The sequence below is a fragment of the Asterias amurensis genome, chromosome 14 (assembly GCF_032118995.1).
Source record: "Asterias amurensis chromosome 14, ASM3211899v1".
In the NCBI taxonomy this organism is placed as follows: Eukaryota; Metazoa; Echinodermata; class Asteroidea; order Forcipulatida; family Asteriidae; genus Asterias; species Asterias amurensis.
The window spans coordinates 282,504-300,897 of NC_092661.1; the positions used below are offsets into that span (position 1 = coordinate 282,504).

The 18,394-nt window shown below is 37.6% G+C and overlaps 1 protein-coding gene across 1 annotated transcript; it reads right to left on the reverse strand.

Moving 5' to 3' along the window:
* Window positions 1-307: 307 nt before the first annotated feature.
* Window positions 308-18,394, reverse strand: LOC139947600 (uncharacterized). Its single transcript, XM_071945547.1, has 8 exons — window positions 18,128-18,394; window positions 16,333-16,488; window positions 15,532-15,671; window positions 13,569-13,624; window positions 11,036-11,198; window positions 6,936-7,063; window positions 5,871-6,265; window positions 308-3,831 (listed from the first exon to the last, which is right to left on the reverse strand). The coding sequence occupies exons 1-8, from the start codon at window positions 18,392-18,394 to the stop codon at window positions 2,107-2,109; spliced, it is 3,030 nt and encodes a 1,009-aa protein (XP_071801648.1). The 3' UTR covers window positions 308-2,106.

The window sequence follows — 18,394 nt, forward strand, 5'->3', positions numbered from 1 at the left end:
ATTGTCAGACGAAGTTGTGTGCTTTCAGATACTTGATTTCGAGACCTCAAATTCTAAACTTGAGGTCTCGAAATCAAATACGTGGAAAACTACTTCTTTCTTAAAAACTACGTCACTTCAGAGGTAGCCATTTCTCACAGTGTTTTATACTATCAACCTCTCCCCATTACTCATTACCAAGTAAAGTATTCATGACATTAATTATTTTGAGTAATTACCAATAGTGTCCACTGCCTTTAAAAACTGACAACGTTGCATAATGGAAGCAACAACAAATCACTGAAAACTCCTGATTATGGTTGGGCACAGATCTAAAATAGCTGCTTCATTTTATAGCAATTACTTTATTCTAAAGTATATCATTAGTCTGTGAAAAGTTAACAATCACAATATTTGGGATGTGTGGGTGGGTTAAAACAAATCGAAAACAGATTGATGGTTTTAATACTGAATGTCCCTAGAAGTAAACTACAATATTGTGTTGCAATCTCCAACATATGTTGAAACTTGACTATTGGAATGAATGTCCCGTTTCCTCATGCAAACTGTTGCTTGCATCTATCGTGTAAACCAAACCAGGACATGGGTAAACGTATTGACAAACCCTGTGCTTGATAAAGTCAGTCCAAATAACGTTATTTGAGGAGGAAATTGGATATCATGAGAAGTAGAAATGTTATCTTTCATTGAGTTAAGTGCTGAGTTACCATCTAACGACCCATAGCACTGCTGTATCAACACCACACCATTTCACTGCCATGTTGAAATTCAATTTAAAGGCATAGAACATGTAGCCGCATTCGGTTTAACGTTTTAGGTTAACTAATGTACATCCACGATTTTTTTTCAACATGGAAGGTTTGTGGCTTGCGCAATAACGTTTACTGATGGGTGTTTAAGCTTGTTTAAACTTCGTTCAATTCCGCGTTAAAATGCAACAATTCCATTAATCCTATAATATTTCTCGTTCTCTCACATTCAAAAAGTTTCAAGGAGCCCTAACTACAGTTTACGAACTAATGTTAAAGTTGTTTAAACTGATGTTAATTCCTCGTGAAAAAACCACAATTCCAATTCCTTCTTATCTTCTCATTACCAATGATTCAAGTACCCTAAACCTTTCCTGAACCATTCTAGACCTAATGTTATTAGCAGTTCATCCCCGACATTTTCATTACAGATACCTTGCTATTTTGTTCCTTAAAATAATGTTATATAGCCGTGTTTGTATAACCTTTTCATCGAATTTAACCACTATGCATGGTATATTAGTCCTGCAACTCAGGCGAGTTGTAAATTTAGGAACAGCTCGGCAAAAAACTGAGATTCTATTCCCCTAGGGTATTTATACAAGGTTCAAAATATACACCAAAACAAACAAAACGCAATTGGACAGAACTGCAAGTTGAATTTAATTGCATTCAATGCTATAGGTCTTGTGTTCACATGCCTCGATACCATCTTGACCAGGGTAATAAAACAAAACTTATAAAGACAAATAAGAAATGGTTCTGAGATATATTACATGGTTTGCTTGGGTCAAAGCCCTACTACACTATTAGCAATAGGTCATATAGAAGCCATCCATATAGTGGTTAACAGCTGGCAAAACCAGAACTATAATTGGACACTCACATCTCCACCAAAATATTTTTTTCTTCGAAGGAATTATTTTTGAGCTGGAAAAAAACATGTTAGTTCAGGCTGCACCACAAAACACTCATGCAGAATAACCATTTATTACTCCAATATACCTTCATGCTTTTAAGATTCAAACTTAGAATGTGTGACGATAGCTATGCGTGTGTGGTCAACCTTTAAGGCAGTTTTCTTATGGAGAGAAAGCAGGAGACCTCAGCCCCCAAGTCATTAATTTAATCTAAGAACAAAACACCAATATGCAAGCTGGGACGCTACGTTTAACGTGCACTGAATACAAAATGAATCAACAGCAATCCGCACACCAAAGTAAACTACAGTCAATAATAAAATTAATACTTTTAACAAGTTTAATACCTTTCCTGCATGCAATGTTGATTGTGATTATTATTAAATAACAAAGTCAATACCTGCGACTGGCTTGTTTTTTTTTTATATCAAATAAAATTACACAACTGATTCAGCTGAAGCTTCAGTGAACATCGGCTTCCTTACATTAGCGTTCAGATTAAGAGGAGATTTCTTCCTTGACAGTTTCGTCAGAGGAGGAGCAGCCTCAGGCACGTCTTGTGATGACAGAGAATCTTGCTCTATGTCTTTCTTAACCGACTTCTCTTTTTCACACTTATAGGGGTTCTTGCATCTTTCAGATGCTCCCCAATCTTTCTTAGATGTATATTTCTTGCGTTGAGATCCACGGCTTGTGTCTTGTTTTCTCTTGTGATTGGCTGTTTGGATTGAACCCTTTCTTTTGATGCCTACTTCGGTGGCGAGTGGGGTCTTTGGCCTCCCAGTAACTCGAACAATCATCTTGCTATCATTTGAGCTACTCTTCTTAATTATCCTAACAGGTCGTCTTAGAATGAAAGAGGAGTTATCAAAGCTTCTTCTTTTGACAATCTTCAGCTTTCGTCTTTTAGTCGCAAAGTCAATGGGGACGTGTTGAGTGTGTCTGGTATCTTTGTATTTCACAATCGCATCATTTTGAGAAGGATTTGTTGATTGGATGCTGAATGGTTCTGTTTTATCTTTGAGGTTATTATTGTTGGTGTCTTTGTCGATCTTAATAAATCCATCCCTTGGTGTGATGTCCATACTACCTATACGATTGGTCAGATTGTTAGTGTCGATAGAATCAGATTGCCTCCAGATAGGCATAGGTAGGGTCTTTAGATCCACAGAGATGTTGGTAGGTCTAGGCGAGGTTTTTGTGTCGAGAGAGATGTTGGTAGGTCTAGCCAAGGCTTTTGTGTCGACAGAGATGTTGAAAGGCCTACGTGAGTTTTTCATGTCGACACAAATGTTGGTAGGTCTAGGCGAGGTTTTTGTGTCGACACAAATGTTGGTAGGTCTAGGCGAGGTTTTTGTGTCGAGAGAGATGTTGGTAGGTCTAGGCGAGGCTTTTGTGTCGATAGAGATGTTGAAAGGCCTACGTGAGTTTTTCATGTCGACACAAATGTTGGTAGGTCTAGGCGAGGTTTTTGTGTCGACACAAATGTTGGTAGGTCTAGGCGAGGTTTTTGTGTCGACACAAATGTTGGTAGGTCTAGGCGAGGTTTTTGTGTCGAGAGAGATGTTGGTAGGTCTAGGCGAGGCTTTTGTGTCGACAGAGATGTTGGTAGGTCTAGGCAAGGTTTTTATGTCGACAGATACGTTTGCAGTTCGTGTAGGAGCTAGACTAGCCCTCATACTTGTTTTCGTATCATGTTTCCGGTAGTTATAGTGATCAGAAAATGTTTGGGTTTTCAACTCAGATTGTCTGAACGTTAGGTTCACTCGATGTGCAGTGGAAAGTTTGTAGATTTGTGTCTTTACACTTGCATGATTATCTGACATACTTTGGGTGACTTTATTGGATGTTTGGGTCCAATCCCTTCGCACCTCTTCCGTTGCCATGGTTTTCGATCTGTTTGTATTTGGATCTTCAACATCCAACTTAAAGCTGAGGTTCTTTTGGTCCTTGTTTGGCAAAGCACTTGATGACGTCATGACGTGCTTGCCACTGATTGGTTCTTGGATCTCTTGATCTTTTTGATTGATACCTTCTGGCTCAGGTTCGTCTGCATCACTGTCGTTGTCGTTGGTGGCGTTGTCTTCCTTTTCTTGCTGCAACAGCAGCGCCATTTTGAAATGAAGAGATCCATTTTTCCGACCTGCTAGCTCCATCGCAGTCTGCATAGAGGACAATTAAAGAGTGAAATATTACTTAAAAGCCCCAATTGTTAAAGGCGGGCACTATTGGTAGTTACTCAAACTAATTATAAGCATACAAACTTTTTTGGTACCGAGCAATGGAGAGCTGTTGATAATATAAAACATTATGAGAAACGGCTCCCTCTGAAGTAACGTTGTTTTTTTAGAAAGGGGTAATTTCTCACTCGAACATTTGAATCTAGGCTGAAGCCTTTCTCGGGCATCTGAAGGCGCACAAATTTGTGCAAACGAATCTTCTTTTATTCATCTCTTGCAACTGTGATGACCAAAGAGACCACCTTTTCACAGTTGTTTTATGTTATCCATTATGTTGGGATCTACCAAGTGAGAAGACGTGTCCAGTGCCTTTAATGATGGTTGATTTGTCGCTAATCAAAATGACTATTAGTCGGTTAATGTGAATGACCGGTCGGTGGAATTCCAATTAATAAAGGATAGGGAAGATTATGATCAGGATAAGAGAATTAGACTTTGAAAGATTGAATAGAGTGAATTATTTCAACCATCACGCAGAAGACGCAGTCCTATAAAGGGATGATACCAGACAAAATGTGCAAATTTGTCAAATAAAATGGAAGCTGCCTTTCCTTCCATGGAGAAATAATACATTGTTGTAAAATTATTTAAATAGTCTCGGGTTGATTTAAATCTCATTACTTCCATGTCGTTTCCATTTTCCCTCGATTTTCTCCAAAACGACACTTTTAAAAGTCTCTCTATTAAATTGCGTAAAACTAACCAGACATTGAGGTAAGTCACCTATTACACTGACTCCAATTCAAACAATAGTATATTTTGTCTTTGTCCATACATCAACTTCGCATTTCCACGTGATATGGTCACATGACAATGGTCATGTGACGTCAGGGCCACCCTCATACTGCGTCACCAAAGTGCGCCGTCGGCAAAACTCTATTGTTTTTCTCAAACTGCGCAAAGGGAAAACTAATCAGAGGGATTTGCAAACAAATTCAATTATTGCGCGTTTGGAACACAGATCAAGTTCCTGTGATTTCAATAATGCGTCTAGTTTAAGAGTAAATAATTAATCCAACTGTGACACAGAGTTAGTGATGAAGTCTTGGGTTTCCTGTTTGCCAGGGGCCAGACTAGAGGATGTGGTTCAGTCTTCATAACATCATCTCATGTGACTCTATGCATCTTTAATCTTAATATATCAATTACCTAAAACCAAGCACTTTACTATGCACTCTTTACTTTAAAGGCAGTGGACACTATTGGTTATTACTCAAAATAATTATTAGCACGAAACCTTACTTGGTAACGAGTAATGGGGAGAGGTTGGTAGTATAACACATTGTGAGAAACGGCTCCCTCTGAAGTGCCATAGTTTTCGAGAAAGAAGTAATTTTCAGCGAATTTGATTTAGAGACCTCAAGTTTAGAACTTGAGGTCTCGAAATCAACCATCTAAACGTCCACAACTTCGTGTGACAAGGGTGTTTTTTCTTTCATTATTATCTCACAACTTCGACGACCAATTGAGCTCAAATTTTCACAGGTTTGTTATTTCATGCATATGTTGAGATACACCGAGCGAGAAGACTGGTCTTCGACAATTACCAATAGTGTCCACTGTCTTTAAGCAGCTGTTAAAATAACTCTAAATCATGTGTCCCATCTCTCTTCATACAAAACGATATTTACTTTGTTTTAGCACCAGACTGTTTTCCATTCCAGCCTCGGTTTCGCTACAACTGAATAAAAGGAAAGTAAAATGGCCACCCTACATTAAGGCCTGATGCTTCACGGAGGCCACGAAGGCGAGTCCCTCCATGCTCCCTGGTCATTGCCATGGTGTCCTTGAAATAATCCAGTAGCAATTTACAATTTCTTCATAGGGTGCCTGCCCTTTACCAAGGAGAAAATGCCTTGGTGCCCTTGCCCTTTCAAAAACGAAGCATTTATGCACAATTTAATAATGGTCAAATTTGTCATGAATCACCTTTGGTACATAATGAATATGTTAATACGTACCGCTTCATCATAGAGTTTGGGAGCACTTATCCCAGAATCCTTTGCATCTGATCCACTTTCATCTTTGGTCTCTAGACGCTTCAACATCTTAACATGATGCCGATCACGCCTGCGCAGTAGCAAGTAATACATCGCTGAATATTCATCACATCGTTTACTGATGACGGAGTCGGTCACGTGAGAGATGTTGTAACCCATATTGGTCCATATGTAGTCAAGTATGTCTGTCTCGAGGTCCATCCGACTGATTCGACCACTGTGGGCGGAGCTTGCTGTACGGGGGCGGATGACTGCATCCACGTCTCCAACTAACCATTTATGATTCATTGCCTCTAAGATGGAATACCGCTTTCTTGGATCGGGATGAAGGAGCCTTCTGATGAAATCTTTACACTCTGAGAAAAACAAACATCAAAGAATCGTGTAAGACAGTAAGATGTCTAGCTTTACTTCTTAAATCTACGCACGTAGACTGGCTTGATACTCCTTGCAGCTAAAACACTGAAATAATAATAGGCAATTCATTTCACTATAAATTATTGGTATCAAATTGCCCAGTAGGGAAAGCACTGGACACTATTTGTCAACACTCCAAATAACTAAGTACAAAAACTAACTTGGTATTACAGGTTAAGAAGAGATGTTGATAAAATATTGTGAGAAACGGTTCCCTCTTAAAAAATAACGTAGTTCTTTAAGAAAGGGATAATAATTCTCAGTCAAACAGTAAAAGACTTCAGTCCTGAAGCAATTTGTAGGTACCTGAAAGGGCACGCATTTGTGAAACACTGGTGTTTTTCTTTCATTATTCTCTTGCAACCTCAAGGACCAATTGAGTCAAAATTTCCACAGGTTTGTTATTGTATGCATACGTTGAGATACACCAAGTGAGAAGACTGGTCTTTGACAATTACCAATAGTGTCCAATGCCTTTAACAGTCTACAACACGGTAGCGACAAACGTGAACTAAGGTAAATTGTGAACATTACTGTTCATTCCTTATAGTAAAGTCTAAACCTAAATACATTTGGTTTTCTAATGAAGATGAATGAATGAATGTTTACCATTAGTTAAATTGGTTGGAATCTCAGCCATTTCTCTGTTGTTAATCTTCTTTAGAAGAAGTTTAATATTAAATGGTTCCACGGTGAATGGCAGTGAGCCAGCTAGCATAGCAAACGTGTTGACTCCACTGGAAACAAAACACAGAAATGTCATTATCGTGATATTCAATTTATAACATTCTGGCAATAGTCTGTTTTAAGTAATTAAAGGAACAAACAATCCGATAACTTTATCCATATACATGTAGATACGACGAAATGAATATTGTGTATAAAAAGGAACGTCAAGGCATAAGAATAAGCAAATAAATAAACTCTAAAACATAACAAAATGTGAAATTGTTAAAAGCTGTTTCCTCAATAAAAATGGGAACCAGTCTAATCAAGTTGTCTCTATAGGGGAGTCAAACATCCAGGTTTTCCATTTATTTCTTTTTGACAATTTATCTTAGACAATCTTGAGCGAGACAGCAAACATCTTACGATTGGGTTCTTCTTGATGAAGAAGACATCGTCAATATTAAGGACTCTTCAAAAATTACTGCGAATCAAAATTGAAGAAAAAAGCAACTCTCAGGAGAACTGGGCAACTACTCAGTCTGAGACATTGCAAAACGGAAGGAAATGAACCCATATTTCAATTATGTTTGCAGTATTGTAGGATACGCTGGACTGAATATTCGAATACTTCCAGACGCCATCAAGTAATTGGCTTCAGCCCTCAATGGCACCCTTAAAGGAACATTACAGAATTGGATTTTGCTAACAAAACAGTTGCTGGCAGTGTAAGCACTTTATGTAATCCATAATATAATAAACTGACAAACCTACAGAAGTTTGAGATTAATCGGCCATCTGGGTCACGAGAAAATAATGGAAAAAAACGATTACACATTTTGCATGAAATCGATAAATAGTAATTTGCTAAAACGCTAACTGAGCAATAAACTTCAAACGGGAAGTTAGTTTCATTGATTTCTTATCAAATAATGACATTGCAGACGGAAATCTTTCAATGGATGTTTTCTACTATCAACATCATTAGACCGTGTAAGTTGTATGTAAATCTTGGAACTTAGACGATTTGTTTTCTTTCAAATTCTGTAATGTCCCTTTAACCATCGCCAAACAGTTATTTTCATTGCTGTCAAATCTTAGCAGAGTAGACCCACCCCCTCCCTCCGGTTGGAAGGATGGAGGCAAGATCGATTTCAACAATGAAGATGAAAAGGCAGACGAGTTGGCTTTCTACTAATAAGAAGACATTGATTAAGACTCTGCTTTCAGGGAAAACTTCTACTTATTGTCAAATAATCGGATTATTGTTTAACGGACACTTAAGTCTGTTAGGGGCATTGGAGAAAATTGTGGACTAGTTGCTGGTCTAGCTGCGTGCCGCAAGGGGTGTCAGGATGGGCAGGGCTAGGCACCTCACGAAGTGGTGCTTTCTCTGTATGCATTTGAGACTCAAATCAGGCATTGTGAGAAGGGTAGAACAAGGACAACCAAACTTATACTTAGTCACACTGCCGTCTAAATTTATTGCTTTTGATTTAAACAATGAAAGAATGTTAATTGCTCTGACATAATTAAATACACGCATTGCGCGTTTTGTAGAAGTGCAAGTCCATCAGTCAAACTCAAAGTCATTTCTCAATTTGAAATAGTCGGACAGTAAGCGAGTTAGCACACTGGATTCTAGCACCACCCCCCCCCCCGTCTCCCCGAGTTCCAAACAGCTTTCAGACACACTCTCAACGACAATGTCCCTTCGACGCCCCTAGATGTCCTGATTATTGAAGAACTCTTGAGATACAAATAGCTCCAAGGTATGCTTTAATGATCTTCGATATGTTCAGATTTTGATATCTCCCAATTTAGTCAGTGTTTAAAGTTTGTCAAATGTACCCTCATCTTTTCTTTTACACGAATGTTTGCATGTTTGTCTGTTTGTTTCTTTCTTTGTCTGTCTGGTTGTGTTTCACAAGCTTCGGTTTTATCAAAACAGCCCCATACTCTACTTCATCTCATTTCAATTATTAATTTCACAGGCAAAAATTCAAGCACAGACAATAAGAACAGCAAGAAAAGAAAAACAGTATATCATTACTTATGACGTTCCTGCATTGCTTTACTTTATGTACTTGTCGATATTTTTCGCGATGTTTTCATTGTAAAGCGCTATGATCATACTCTTTGGAATAGCGTTAAACAAGCAATACTAATTATTACATTTTTCATGGAAGTATGGAAATAAATGTGTATTTGAAATTGAATTGAACAAACAAAATCAACGAATGAAAGGAGACGAGCAGGCTGAGGCTGGGAGATTAGACTGGCCCTTATTGTACAACAAAACAGTATATCATTACTGTGTATGACCTCAGGGTGTCAGACATAGACGCATCTATGGATATCACTCATCACGTGTTAATACACGCCTAGCTTTATCAAGATAAACTTATCTACTGAAGTAAGGCAAACCCATCTCTGATATCACCACGAGAAAGGGTCAACTAATAACAACGCGAGATTTGACGAGAATTTGTCAGATGTCAGTGGACATGATAGTCGAAGTAATTGCGCTTTGTTGCCATGCTTCGTGTGATGTTGTCATATTTTATCTTGAGTGTGAGTGCCACAACATGAGCATCATAAAAGAACAGACTGCATAACACATACATGTATAGAAATGTTTCGTACGAATTGGGACAAGTCAGTCAGAGCAGAAACCATAAACTTAATAGCGTTTTGCTGGACACGTCTTTGGTTTTACAAAATTAGTGAAGGTCTTCATCACTCCCTGAAGCTATTCGCGCCAACACAACTTGCTAAACACTCAATCTTGCTCAGGAGAAATAGCAACCCCCAGTTATGACTTCTGACTTTTATCCTGCTTGTTTGACTTACTAGAATATAAACAATTGACTGAGAATTCTTTGCTTCCTTAACATCTTCACATAATTAGATTTTGTTGAATGATATAAATCCAGAATACTAGGTCTTCATGACAGCAAAGATACCTTGCAGCCTTTTCATCTATCCATCATAACATACCTACAGTCTAATAACATTTACCTTCATAGCTCAATAAAATCACATGGATCCTTTCTCTTGAAACTATTTTTCAAGAAGAATATTTTTGTGCAGACAGTAAGATTGTATTTTACATTATTTTAGGACAATATTGTTAAAAAGTGTGACATTTATATTGAGATGTATTCTCCTTTTAAATACAAAGAAGACCGAGTTTGCCGTTTATTGAATAAAACTATGGTTTGTAAAAACATGATCAGTAGTTTGTTTATTTTTTAAATGCCCCCCTTGCATTTAAAAGCAGCTTGCTATTAGTAACACACACAGGTTATCAGCCAATGTTTGTGCTGGTTACCGCCCTAGCATTTAAAGAGCAGTATTTGTGAGGCCTACCAGCCAAACTACATCGTATACTGACAACGTTTGGTGAGAGCAGGCTGAGCAGTCGATGTTATTAAACTAGAACAGCGTCTGAACTCTCGACCAACCGTCATCCATTGGTTCAATAACATCAGACAGACGATGCTTACGCTGTTACTGCAACCTTATTAAAGAGACTACAAGTTCTATAGTCCCCATAAGTATAGTCTTATCGCAAGCTCAATAGGTGCATGTTGGCTTGATATGAAATAAGAAATGCAATTTCCGTTAAAATTACTTTCATCTTTCCAAAAAGATTTAATCTTTTGAGAAAAGGAAACGTTTTTTGGCCTGTTTTAGCTTCTCATCAAAACAAGCAGGATTCATTAGTAGACATAAACTAGTCTTAAAACCAGCCGTTCACTGTTATTCTTTATAGAAAATCGACTTGCAGTCATTACAAAGTTGTCACACTACACGTATAGATGGATTGCACATGACGTCATCGACCGCAATATTTGATGTAAATCAATGGAAAAGTACAAGTGTGAACGCGCTACGCACGACTCTCAACCAATGACAGCCTTGCACCCACACGTTTTATCAAAGATGGCGGTCAATCGCGTCATGTGCAATCCATCTATTCATCAACGGGATTGCATCTTTAAGATGGGAAAAACAAATAAAGTTGAAGTGGTACATACATGCTCCATACATCCACCTTTGGTCCGTATTTCTTATTAGCAATAATCTCTGGCGCAGCGTATGCTGGACTACCACACTGAGTAGCCTGGAACTCGGCTCGTACGCCTGTACCCTTCGTACTAGACGAGCTGCTGTACCCTATGAAGTTACTCAATCCAAAATCTGTAATCAGCCAAAAACAAGGAATCTGTATTTAATCTCAAATCTAGAATATTGAACACAACTAAGAAATTAAACACTGAATCAAAACTCTGTAATCAAACAAAATGAAAGTAGTGTTACATTACTGCATTGAATTTCTGCAGTTCAGAGTAAGACTCAACAAAACCTCGCTATCTCAATCCAACATCTACATAATCTAAACACCATCTCAAGAGTATAACTGTCTTCGTGTATTTGGGGAACATAATATAGAAAGTGGAGAAAAATGATCGTCTTCAGGCTTTTCGTTGTACAGTTTTCAAATAAGCTTTTATAAGAAACTTGATCGACATGCGAGTAATCACGCAAATGGATGGGACCGTATCAGTGTTGTTTCCTTTACCTCATCCAAAGACAAATGGTATCAAATTGGTATTATTAGATGTGAAATTTTGTAAGTCTCTGTAATTGTAAATAAAGTCTAGTCCTTTTCTGAAATCAAACTGGATCTACCCCGACCCACTTACAAACCTACATTTCCTATTCGTATTAAATTGCATACAAGTCTGGATAAAGTCTGCACAAACCGAGGTTTCTTATTACAAACTCATCCAGTTTTTTGCTATTGTCTTCTTCTAATATTTCCACAATTTCAGCATAAGTCTTGAAATGTTTTTAAACTGACGTATTTTTATGTGATTAAATCTCCATCAAGATTGACACAATATCAAATGCCTAACACGTGACGACATAATGACGTCAGACCGTGGACCAGGAATGGTAATTTACATGGTTGCTCGACAGAAAGCAAATGAGTGTAGACTTCGGTTCCAGCAGTGGGTCTATCTCGACTCGCCGCACACATTACTAACGTCTTGTAACAAGACTACATTTTTTCAGAACGTAAAACAAAGGTTTTTATTGCCCCTGAAAGCCCGTCTCAGCTCGCAGGTTATAGCATCGAGATCTAATTGCTCAATGAATTAATCATAATGTTTTGTAATGTCATTGTTGTCGTCTTCCCGGCTGTTGGCTCATGTTACTCAAAACCAAGTTGGAAGGGAACAAAGGAGGCATTGTTCTCCGCCCACTCAATCCGCCTTCAACTTTATTTATAAATAACTCTTCTAGAATAAATCAAGACCGATATTTTGGACGTTCGGGGTTTCAAAAAAAAGGAATGAACTAACACAAGGACTGATAGTTTAGAATTGAAATTCTCGGAGACTACGTATGCCTTTTGCAAATACAAACATACAAACATGGAACAGACATGTATACAAACATGGCATCCATATTTTCAATCGAATTATTGATCATAAAAATTACCATCCATGCTTTTTACTTAGCTTCAATGGTTCATTGCGACCGAGTGAATTTGAATTATACCTTATTAAATTATGTGCAATGAACGCTGAATAGTTGACTGACTATTTCAAACGATGAGAACAAAATTAATTTCCGAATGAAATTGAAGATCCGGTGATGCAATTGCGCTAGTGATTGCAATGTTTGACGGAAGGCGTGTAGAATAGACAATGGTGTAAACGAAAAATACACAATAGACCTCCTCTAGAATTGTGTAAAATAACATCAACTGAATGTCGGGAATTTTTACATCTTTATTCTTGAGGTCAAAGGTGAAACATCTGTTCAGAGAATATCTCTCGGATATCAATTTGTTCAATCAGATTTATTACATTTCTAGAACATGAAATTGAAAGTTGATTTTCAAAACGAAAATGAACAAAAGAAATGCCAGGACAACTTAATAAATCTTCTCGTATTGAATGATTGATCAGGAGGTATTCTTGATTGAGGATTTTCCCCGAGATTTCCAACGACAGCATTGAACAAAATTTAAATTTGGGAGGCAAATGACAATACAATTTCATAATTTTGCGGCATCATGGTTCCTTGACAGTTAATACCTCGTCCACGCCCCCCCCCCCCCCCCCACCCAACCGATCGTGTATGCCATTGGTTTATAAAATAACCTATCGGCAACTACCACCCGTCCCTAACACTCAGATTAAAGTGGTTGTCTTGAAATCATTTCATGTATTTTATGAGATCTGGCAAGCTCATTTGATAATTTTGAAGTTGTTTAAATATACTATCTAACAAAGATCCATTTTATTGCATTCAACAGAAGTTGACATAGAAACAAAAGAGGGCGCTGGTGATCAAATCATTTGAAGGAAAGGTCGGTACTTTCATATCATAGCTATTGCAATAAATGCAACAAAGGGATCATAATGTATGTTGGAAAAAACGAAGGTTTTTTTCTGGAATAAAATACAAACACCTATGGGTAATTTGAGTTTTGCCCTTGCTACAAAATTGCAATTAAACCTCTAGACGTTTTGAAGGAAAACAGCAAACACTTACCGATAATCTTGATGTTGTTGTTTTCATCCAGAAGGAGGTTTTCAACCTTTAAGTCTCTGAAAGTAAAACATAAGGAAAGAGATTTAAGACAGAGCTATCTAAACTTTGCATCCATAGAAAATATGTTAAGATAATGGAAAAACATTTTGTCGGAAAACACCATGTGTTGCTCTTTGGGATTTTTTAAGGCAAGTTTGCCAAAACAAGGCTAAAGCCACTCTTGGTGGAGCTAGAAGAAGGAAAATTGGGTGAAAAATAACTCAAGGGAGCCGAAGGTAGGAATTGATTTTCCTCTAATAACAGTTTAGATTATAGGATGTAGGGAAACAACACCAGGCAAGGAGTTCCAATAAGAAGCAGAAAGCTTTTGGAACGACTCCTTGTTCTACATCTCTTGGAATGACTCCTTGTTCTACATCTCTTGGAATGACTCCTTGTTCTACATCTCTTGGAATGACTCCTTGTTCTACATCTCTTGGAATGACTCCTTGTTCTACATCTCTTGGAATGACTCCTTGTTCTACATCTCTTGGAATGACTCCTTGTTCTACATCTCTTGGAATGACTCCTTGTTCTACATCTCTTGGAATGACTCCTTGTTCTACATCTCTTGGAATGACTCCTTGTTCTACATCTCTTTGAATGACTCCTTGCTCTACATCTCTTGGAATGACTCCTTGTTCTACATCTCTTGGAATGACTCCTTGTTCTACATCTCTTGGAATGACTCCTTGTTCTACATCTCTTGGAATGACTCCTTGTTCTACATCTCTTGGAATGACTCCTTGTTCTACATCTCTTGGAATGACTCCTTGCTCTACATCTCTTGGAATGACTCCTTGTTCTACATCTCTTGGAATGACTCCTTGTTCTACATCTCTTGGAATGACTCCTTGTTCTACATCTCTTGGAATGACTCCTTGTTCTACATCTCTTGGAATGACTCCTTGTTCTACATCTCTTGGAATGACTCCTTGTTCTACATCTCTTGGAATGACTCCTTGTTCTACATCTCTTGGAATGACTCCTTGTTCTACATCTCTTGGAATGACTCCTTGTTCTACATCTCTTGGAATGACTCCTTGTTCTACATCTCTAGGAATGACTCCTTGTTCTACATCTCTAGGAATGACTCCTTGTTCTACATCTCTTGGAATGACTCCTTGTTCTACATCTCTTGGAATGACTCCTTGTTCTACATCTCTAGGAATGACTCCTTGCTCTACATCTCTTGGAATGACTCCTTGTTCTACATCTCTTGGAATGACTCCTTGTTCTACATCTCTTGGAATGACTCCTTGTTCTACATCTCTTGGAATGACTCCTTGTTCTACATCTCTAGGAATGACTCCTTGTTCTACATCTCTTGGAATGACTCCTTGTTCTACATCTCTTGGAATGACTCCTTGTTCTACATCTCTTGGAATGACTCCTTGTTCTACATCTCTTGGAATGACTCCTTGTTCTACATCTCTTGGAATGACTCCTTGTTCTACATCTCTAGGAATGACTCCTTGTTCTACATCTCTTGGAATGACTCCTTGTTCTACATCTCTTGGAATGACTCCTTGTTCTACATCTCTTGGAATGACTCCTTGTTCTACATCTCTTGGACTGACTCCTTGATCTACATCTCTTGGAATGACTCCTTGTTCTACATCTCTTGGAATGACTCCTTGTTCTACATCTCTAGGAATGACTCCTTGTTCTACATCTCTAGGAATGACTCCTTGTTCTACATCTCTTGGAATGACTCCTTGTTCTACATCTCAGCAAATCATGAGTGTATGGGTGAGAGAAGAAGCAGAAGGTCTAGTGTCAAGCTCGTTTTGTTAGTGTCGTTGTCGTTGTCGTTGTTTTTGTTTATGTTGATGTTGTTATTGTTGTCGTTGTTGTTGTTTATGTTAATGTTGTTGTTGTTAATGTTATTGTTGTTGTTGTTGTTGTTGGTGTTGTTGTTTACCTGTGTAGAATTCCAGCTTGGTGAATATGGTCAACAGCTGATACAATCTGTTTGACGTAGCGTCTTGCCTCATCCTCTTGAAGACATTTCTTACTACATATACGATCCAATAATGCACCACCAGTACACAGATCTAAAACCTACAAGACAAATATTCAACAAAAATAGACACATTTTAGACAGAATTGGATCATATCAAAATAATAAACCACAAGGGAAACTGACTGGGTAAATTATAAATGATTTTGGATTGAACAAAGACAATTCATTAGCGCGGGATCTGTACCAACGACAATGTTATAAACGTACAGGCACTCTACCAACTGAGGCTAGCTCTATATTATTGGCAGTCTCTCTATTAATAGTCAACACCTTTGTTGTGGGTGTTAGCCAGAAGCTATACAACAGTTTCTAACTACCATGTAGCCAGGAATATGAATCACACACAAAACTTAGCTGGGAATCGACAGCAGAGGATCACCTTAAAGTGGATGCAACATTTAATTTCAGATATCAAATAATAGACAACAAGGGAATCCGATTGGCTTATTTTAGCTAATTGTCAAAATATGGTCAGTACCGTTTTGTTGTAACAAAAGGCGTAACATTAACCTCTGAATTAGATATTTTGATACAATTGAAATGGCTTTAACCCAGTACCGTTCTTCATATTTCTCAATTGAATAATAATAATATAATAGCTCTTTAACGCAGTTCAAAAAATGACCATTGCACTTCACAAACAAACAAGAACAACATCAGTAATATGAACAGTACACTAAAATGTTGAGATTGTTTTACCATATAGAAGTTGTTGTCAGTTTCCATGACTTCATAAAGCGAGATGATGTTAGGATGCTGACGTAATGACTGAAGTAGACTCGCCTCCCGTCGCATGTTCTTTCGTAGATATGGGTCCTTACGTGCTTCTTTCTTATCAATGATTTTAACAGCAACCTGTGGAATGATTTATGATTTGATCAGATCTGCCATCCTCAAGTTTACATTTTATCTCTGCATTTATCTTGAATAATATTTACTTTGATCGAAGGTAAAGATAATTATGCAATTTATGATGTTTTTATTTATTTTTTATTATATTCTATAAGGAATAACGGTAGGCTAAGAACACTCCAGGGGGCCGATGCAACAAAGTGCTTAGATTAATCTTATATGCAAAGTGTAATCATGGCACACTTTAAATTGCAAGAGTGATGTTAACGATTTTCAATAAAATTAGGCGATTTTTAGTAATATAATTTAGTTATTTATTTTTGAAGAGAATACTTTTCGAATTCGTAAAGTAAGCCTGTATTGTGTTCACGTCAAAGCGCTTGTTATGATTGGACAACATAACACACGACCTTTCACTTCTTGATCTTATTTGTTATTATATTGCATTGTTTTGAATTATTCTAGTCTTTTGTTTTCATGCTCGTCGCCCGTGGATGTAACTCAATACATTGTTTTTTTATCCCTAGCTCTTGAGATCCCAGAAAACGAAGACTCTTTACACCCCCATAGAAATCGTTTTAATCTAAGACCAAGAGTTTGTTTTGTCTATGGCTCCTTAGAACAGATGTAAACAGAGCAATGTTTTGTCTATAACCAGTGCATTTGAGAGTCAAGTCAACTTTAGTTCCCACCAAAATAACTCTATACACCTTTATGAATGTATATGTTCGTATTTGGCACCAAAGATGGGTATGGATTAGGCAAATACACCTACACTGGAGTGTAAACTATAGAAGAAAAAACTTCTTTAACATCAATCTAGAAACAACACCAATCACCAATTTGTTACGACTTGTCCCTTGCTCTATGGTATCGATTATAGAAAAGGGAATTGGATTGAGTTATTGTGTACATTCATGCATGGCACACAGTAGTTTGACAAGGTATGGATGAACAGTGTCACTAATGGACCTGTCTTATCTAAGGCTAATTTCTTAAGAACTTCTCTTAATTAATAGTACTAAAAGCATTACGAGAAATGTATATATACATAATGCAAGAACCTCTGTGCGCAACACATACAATCAAATGAAACATACAAACAAATGGTTACAAAAAATATAGATCCAAACAAATGCGTCTTTAAAAGTCTCTTGAAAATCTGAATTGAACATGAAGTGGTAAAAGTTGTTTCATAACGGAGATGCATTGAAGTGAAAAACATTACTCAATTTCAAGACTGAAACCTAAAAAGTAATGTTTTATAAAGAAGCCTGATACTTCAAGGAGGAAGTTGCTGCAAGCAGCGCTACTTGAAATGCTCAAGAAGTTGACATTTTGTTCATAGATACAAGCTATTTATAGATAAGTAATTAACTTGCTCATACACATTCTAAGGAATTGATTACAAACATTGAAGACAACAACTATTCCTTCACTGAAAATAAAATCAAAAAATGGTAAAAAATGAGGTAAAGGCAATGTGTTTCATATATTCTTTTAAAATGTTGATTTTATGTTGTGTCACTTTTTAAGAGATGTAATTATTACTTCTTGCAAATTAATGTAATCGGAGGATCAGATTTTGTTGTTTTTAATATACGATCTACAAATCTAAAACCTTTCCAATTAGTTGACTCACCTTCTCACCAACAACACTATGAAGAGCCTCCTTGACTTTAGCAAAGCTTCCCTCACCAATGGTTCTTCCGAGTAAGTACGGACCGACCCTCTTCACATGAGGATACCGTACCGTCTTATCGCGCGCTGGACGGCATAGAGCATCTTTAGTTTGGACGGTGGGTAAGGTTCCGGACTCAACTTTCTCGTATAAATGACGAAGTCCGGTGCTTGCATGTGACATGTGCGGGAGGCGTTGAACAAGCGTTCCTCCTCCTTGAACAGGCAT

Excerpts from the sequence above, each read along its gene's own strand:
- LOC139947600 (XM_071945547.1), bottom strand. The coding sequence starts at position 18,394 with ATGCCTGTTCAAGGAGGAGGAACGCTTGTTCAACGCCTCCCGCACATG. Across the intron at positions 11,199-13,568 it reads CAACAACATCAAGATTATCG|ATTTTGGATTGAGTAACTTC; the intron begins GTAAGTGTTTGC and ends GGCTGATTACAG. Across the intron at positions 7,064-11,035 it reads AAGGTGGATGTATGGAGCAT|TGGAGTCAACACGTTTGCTA; the intron begins GTATGTACCACT and ends TTTTGTTTCCAG.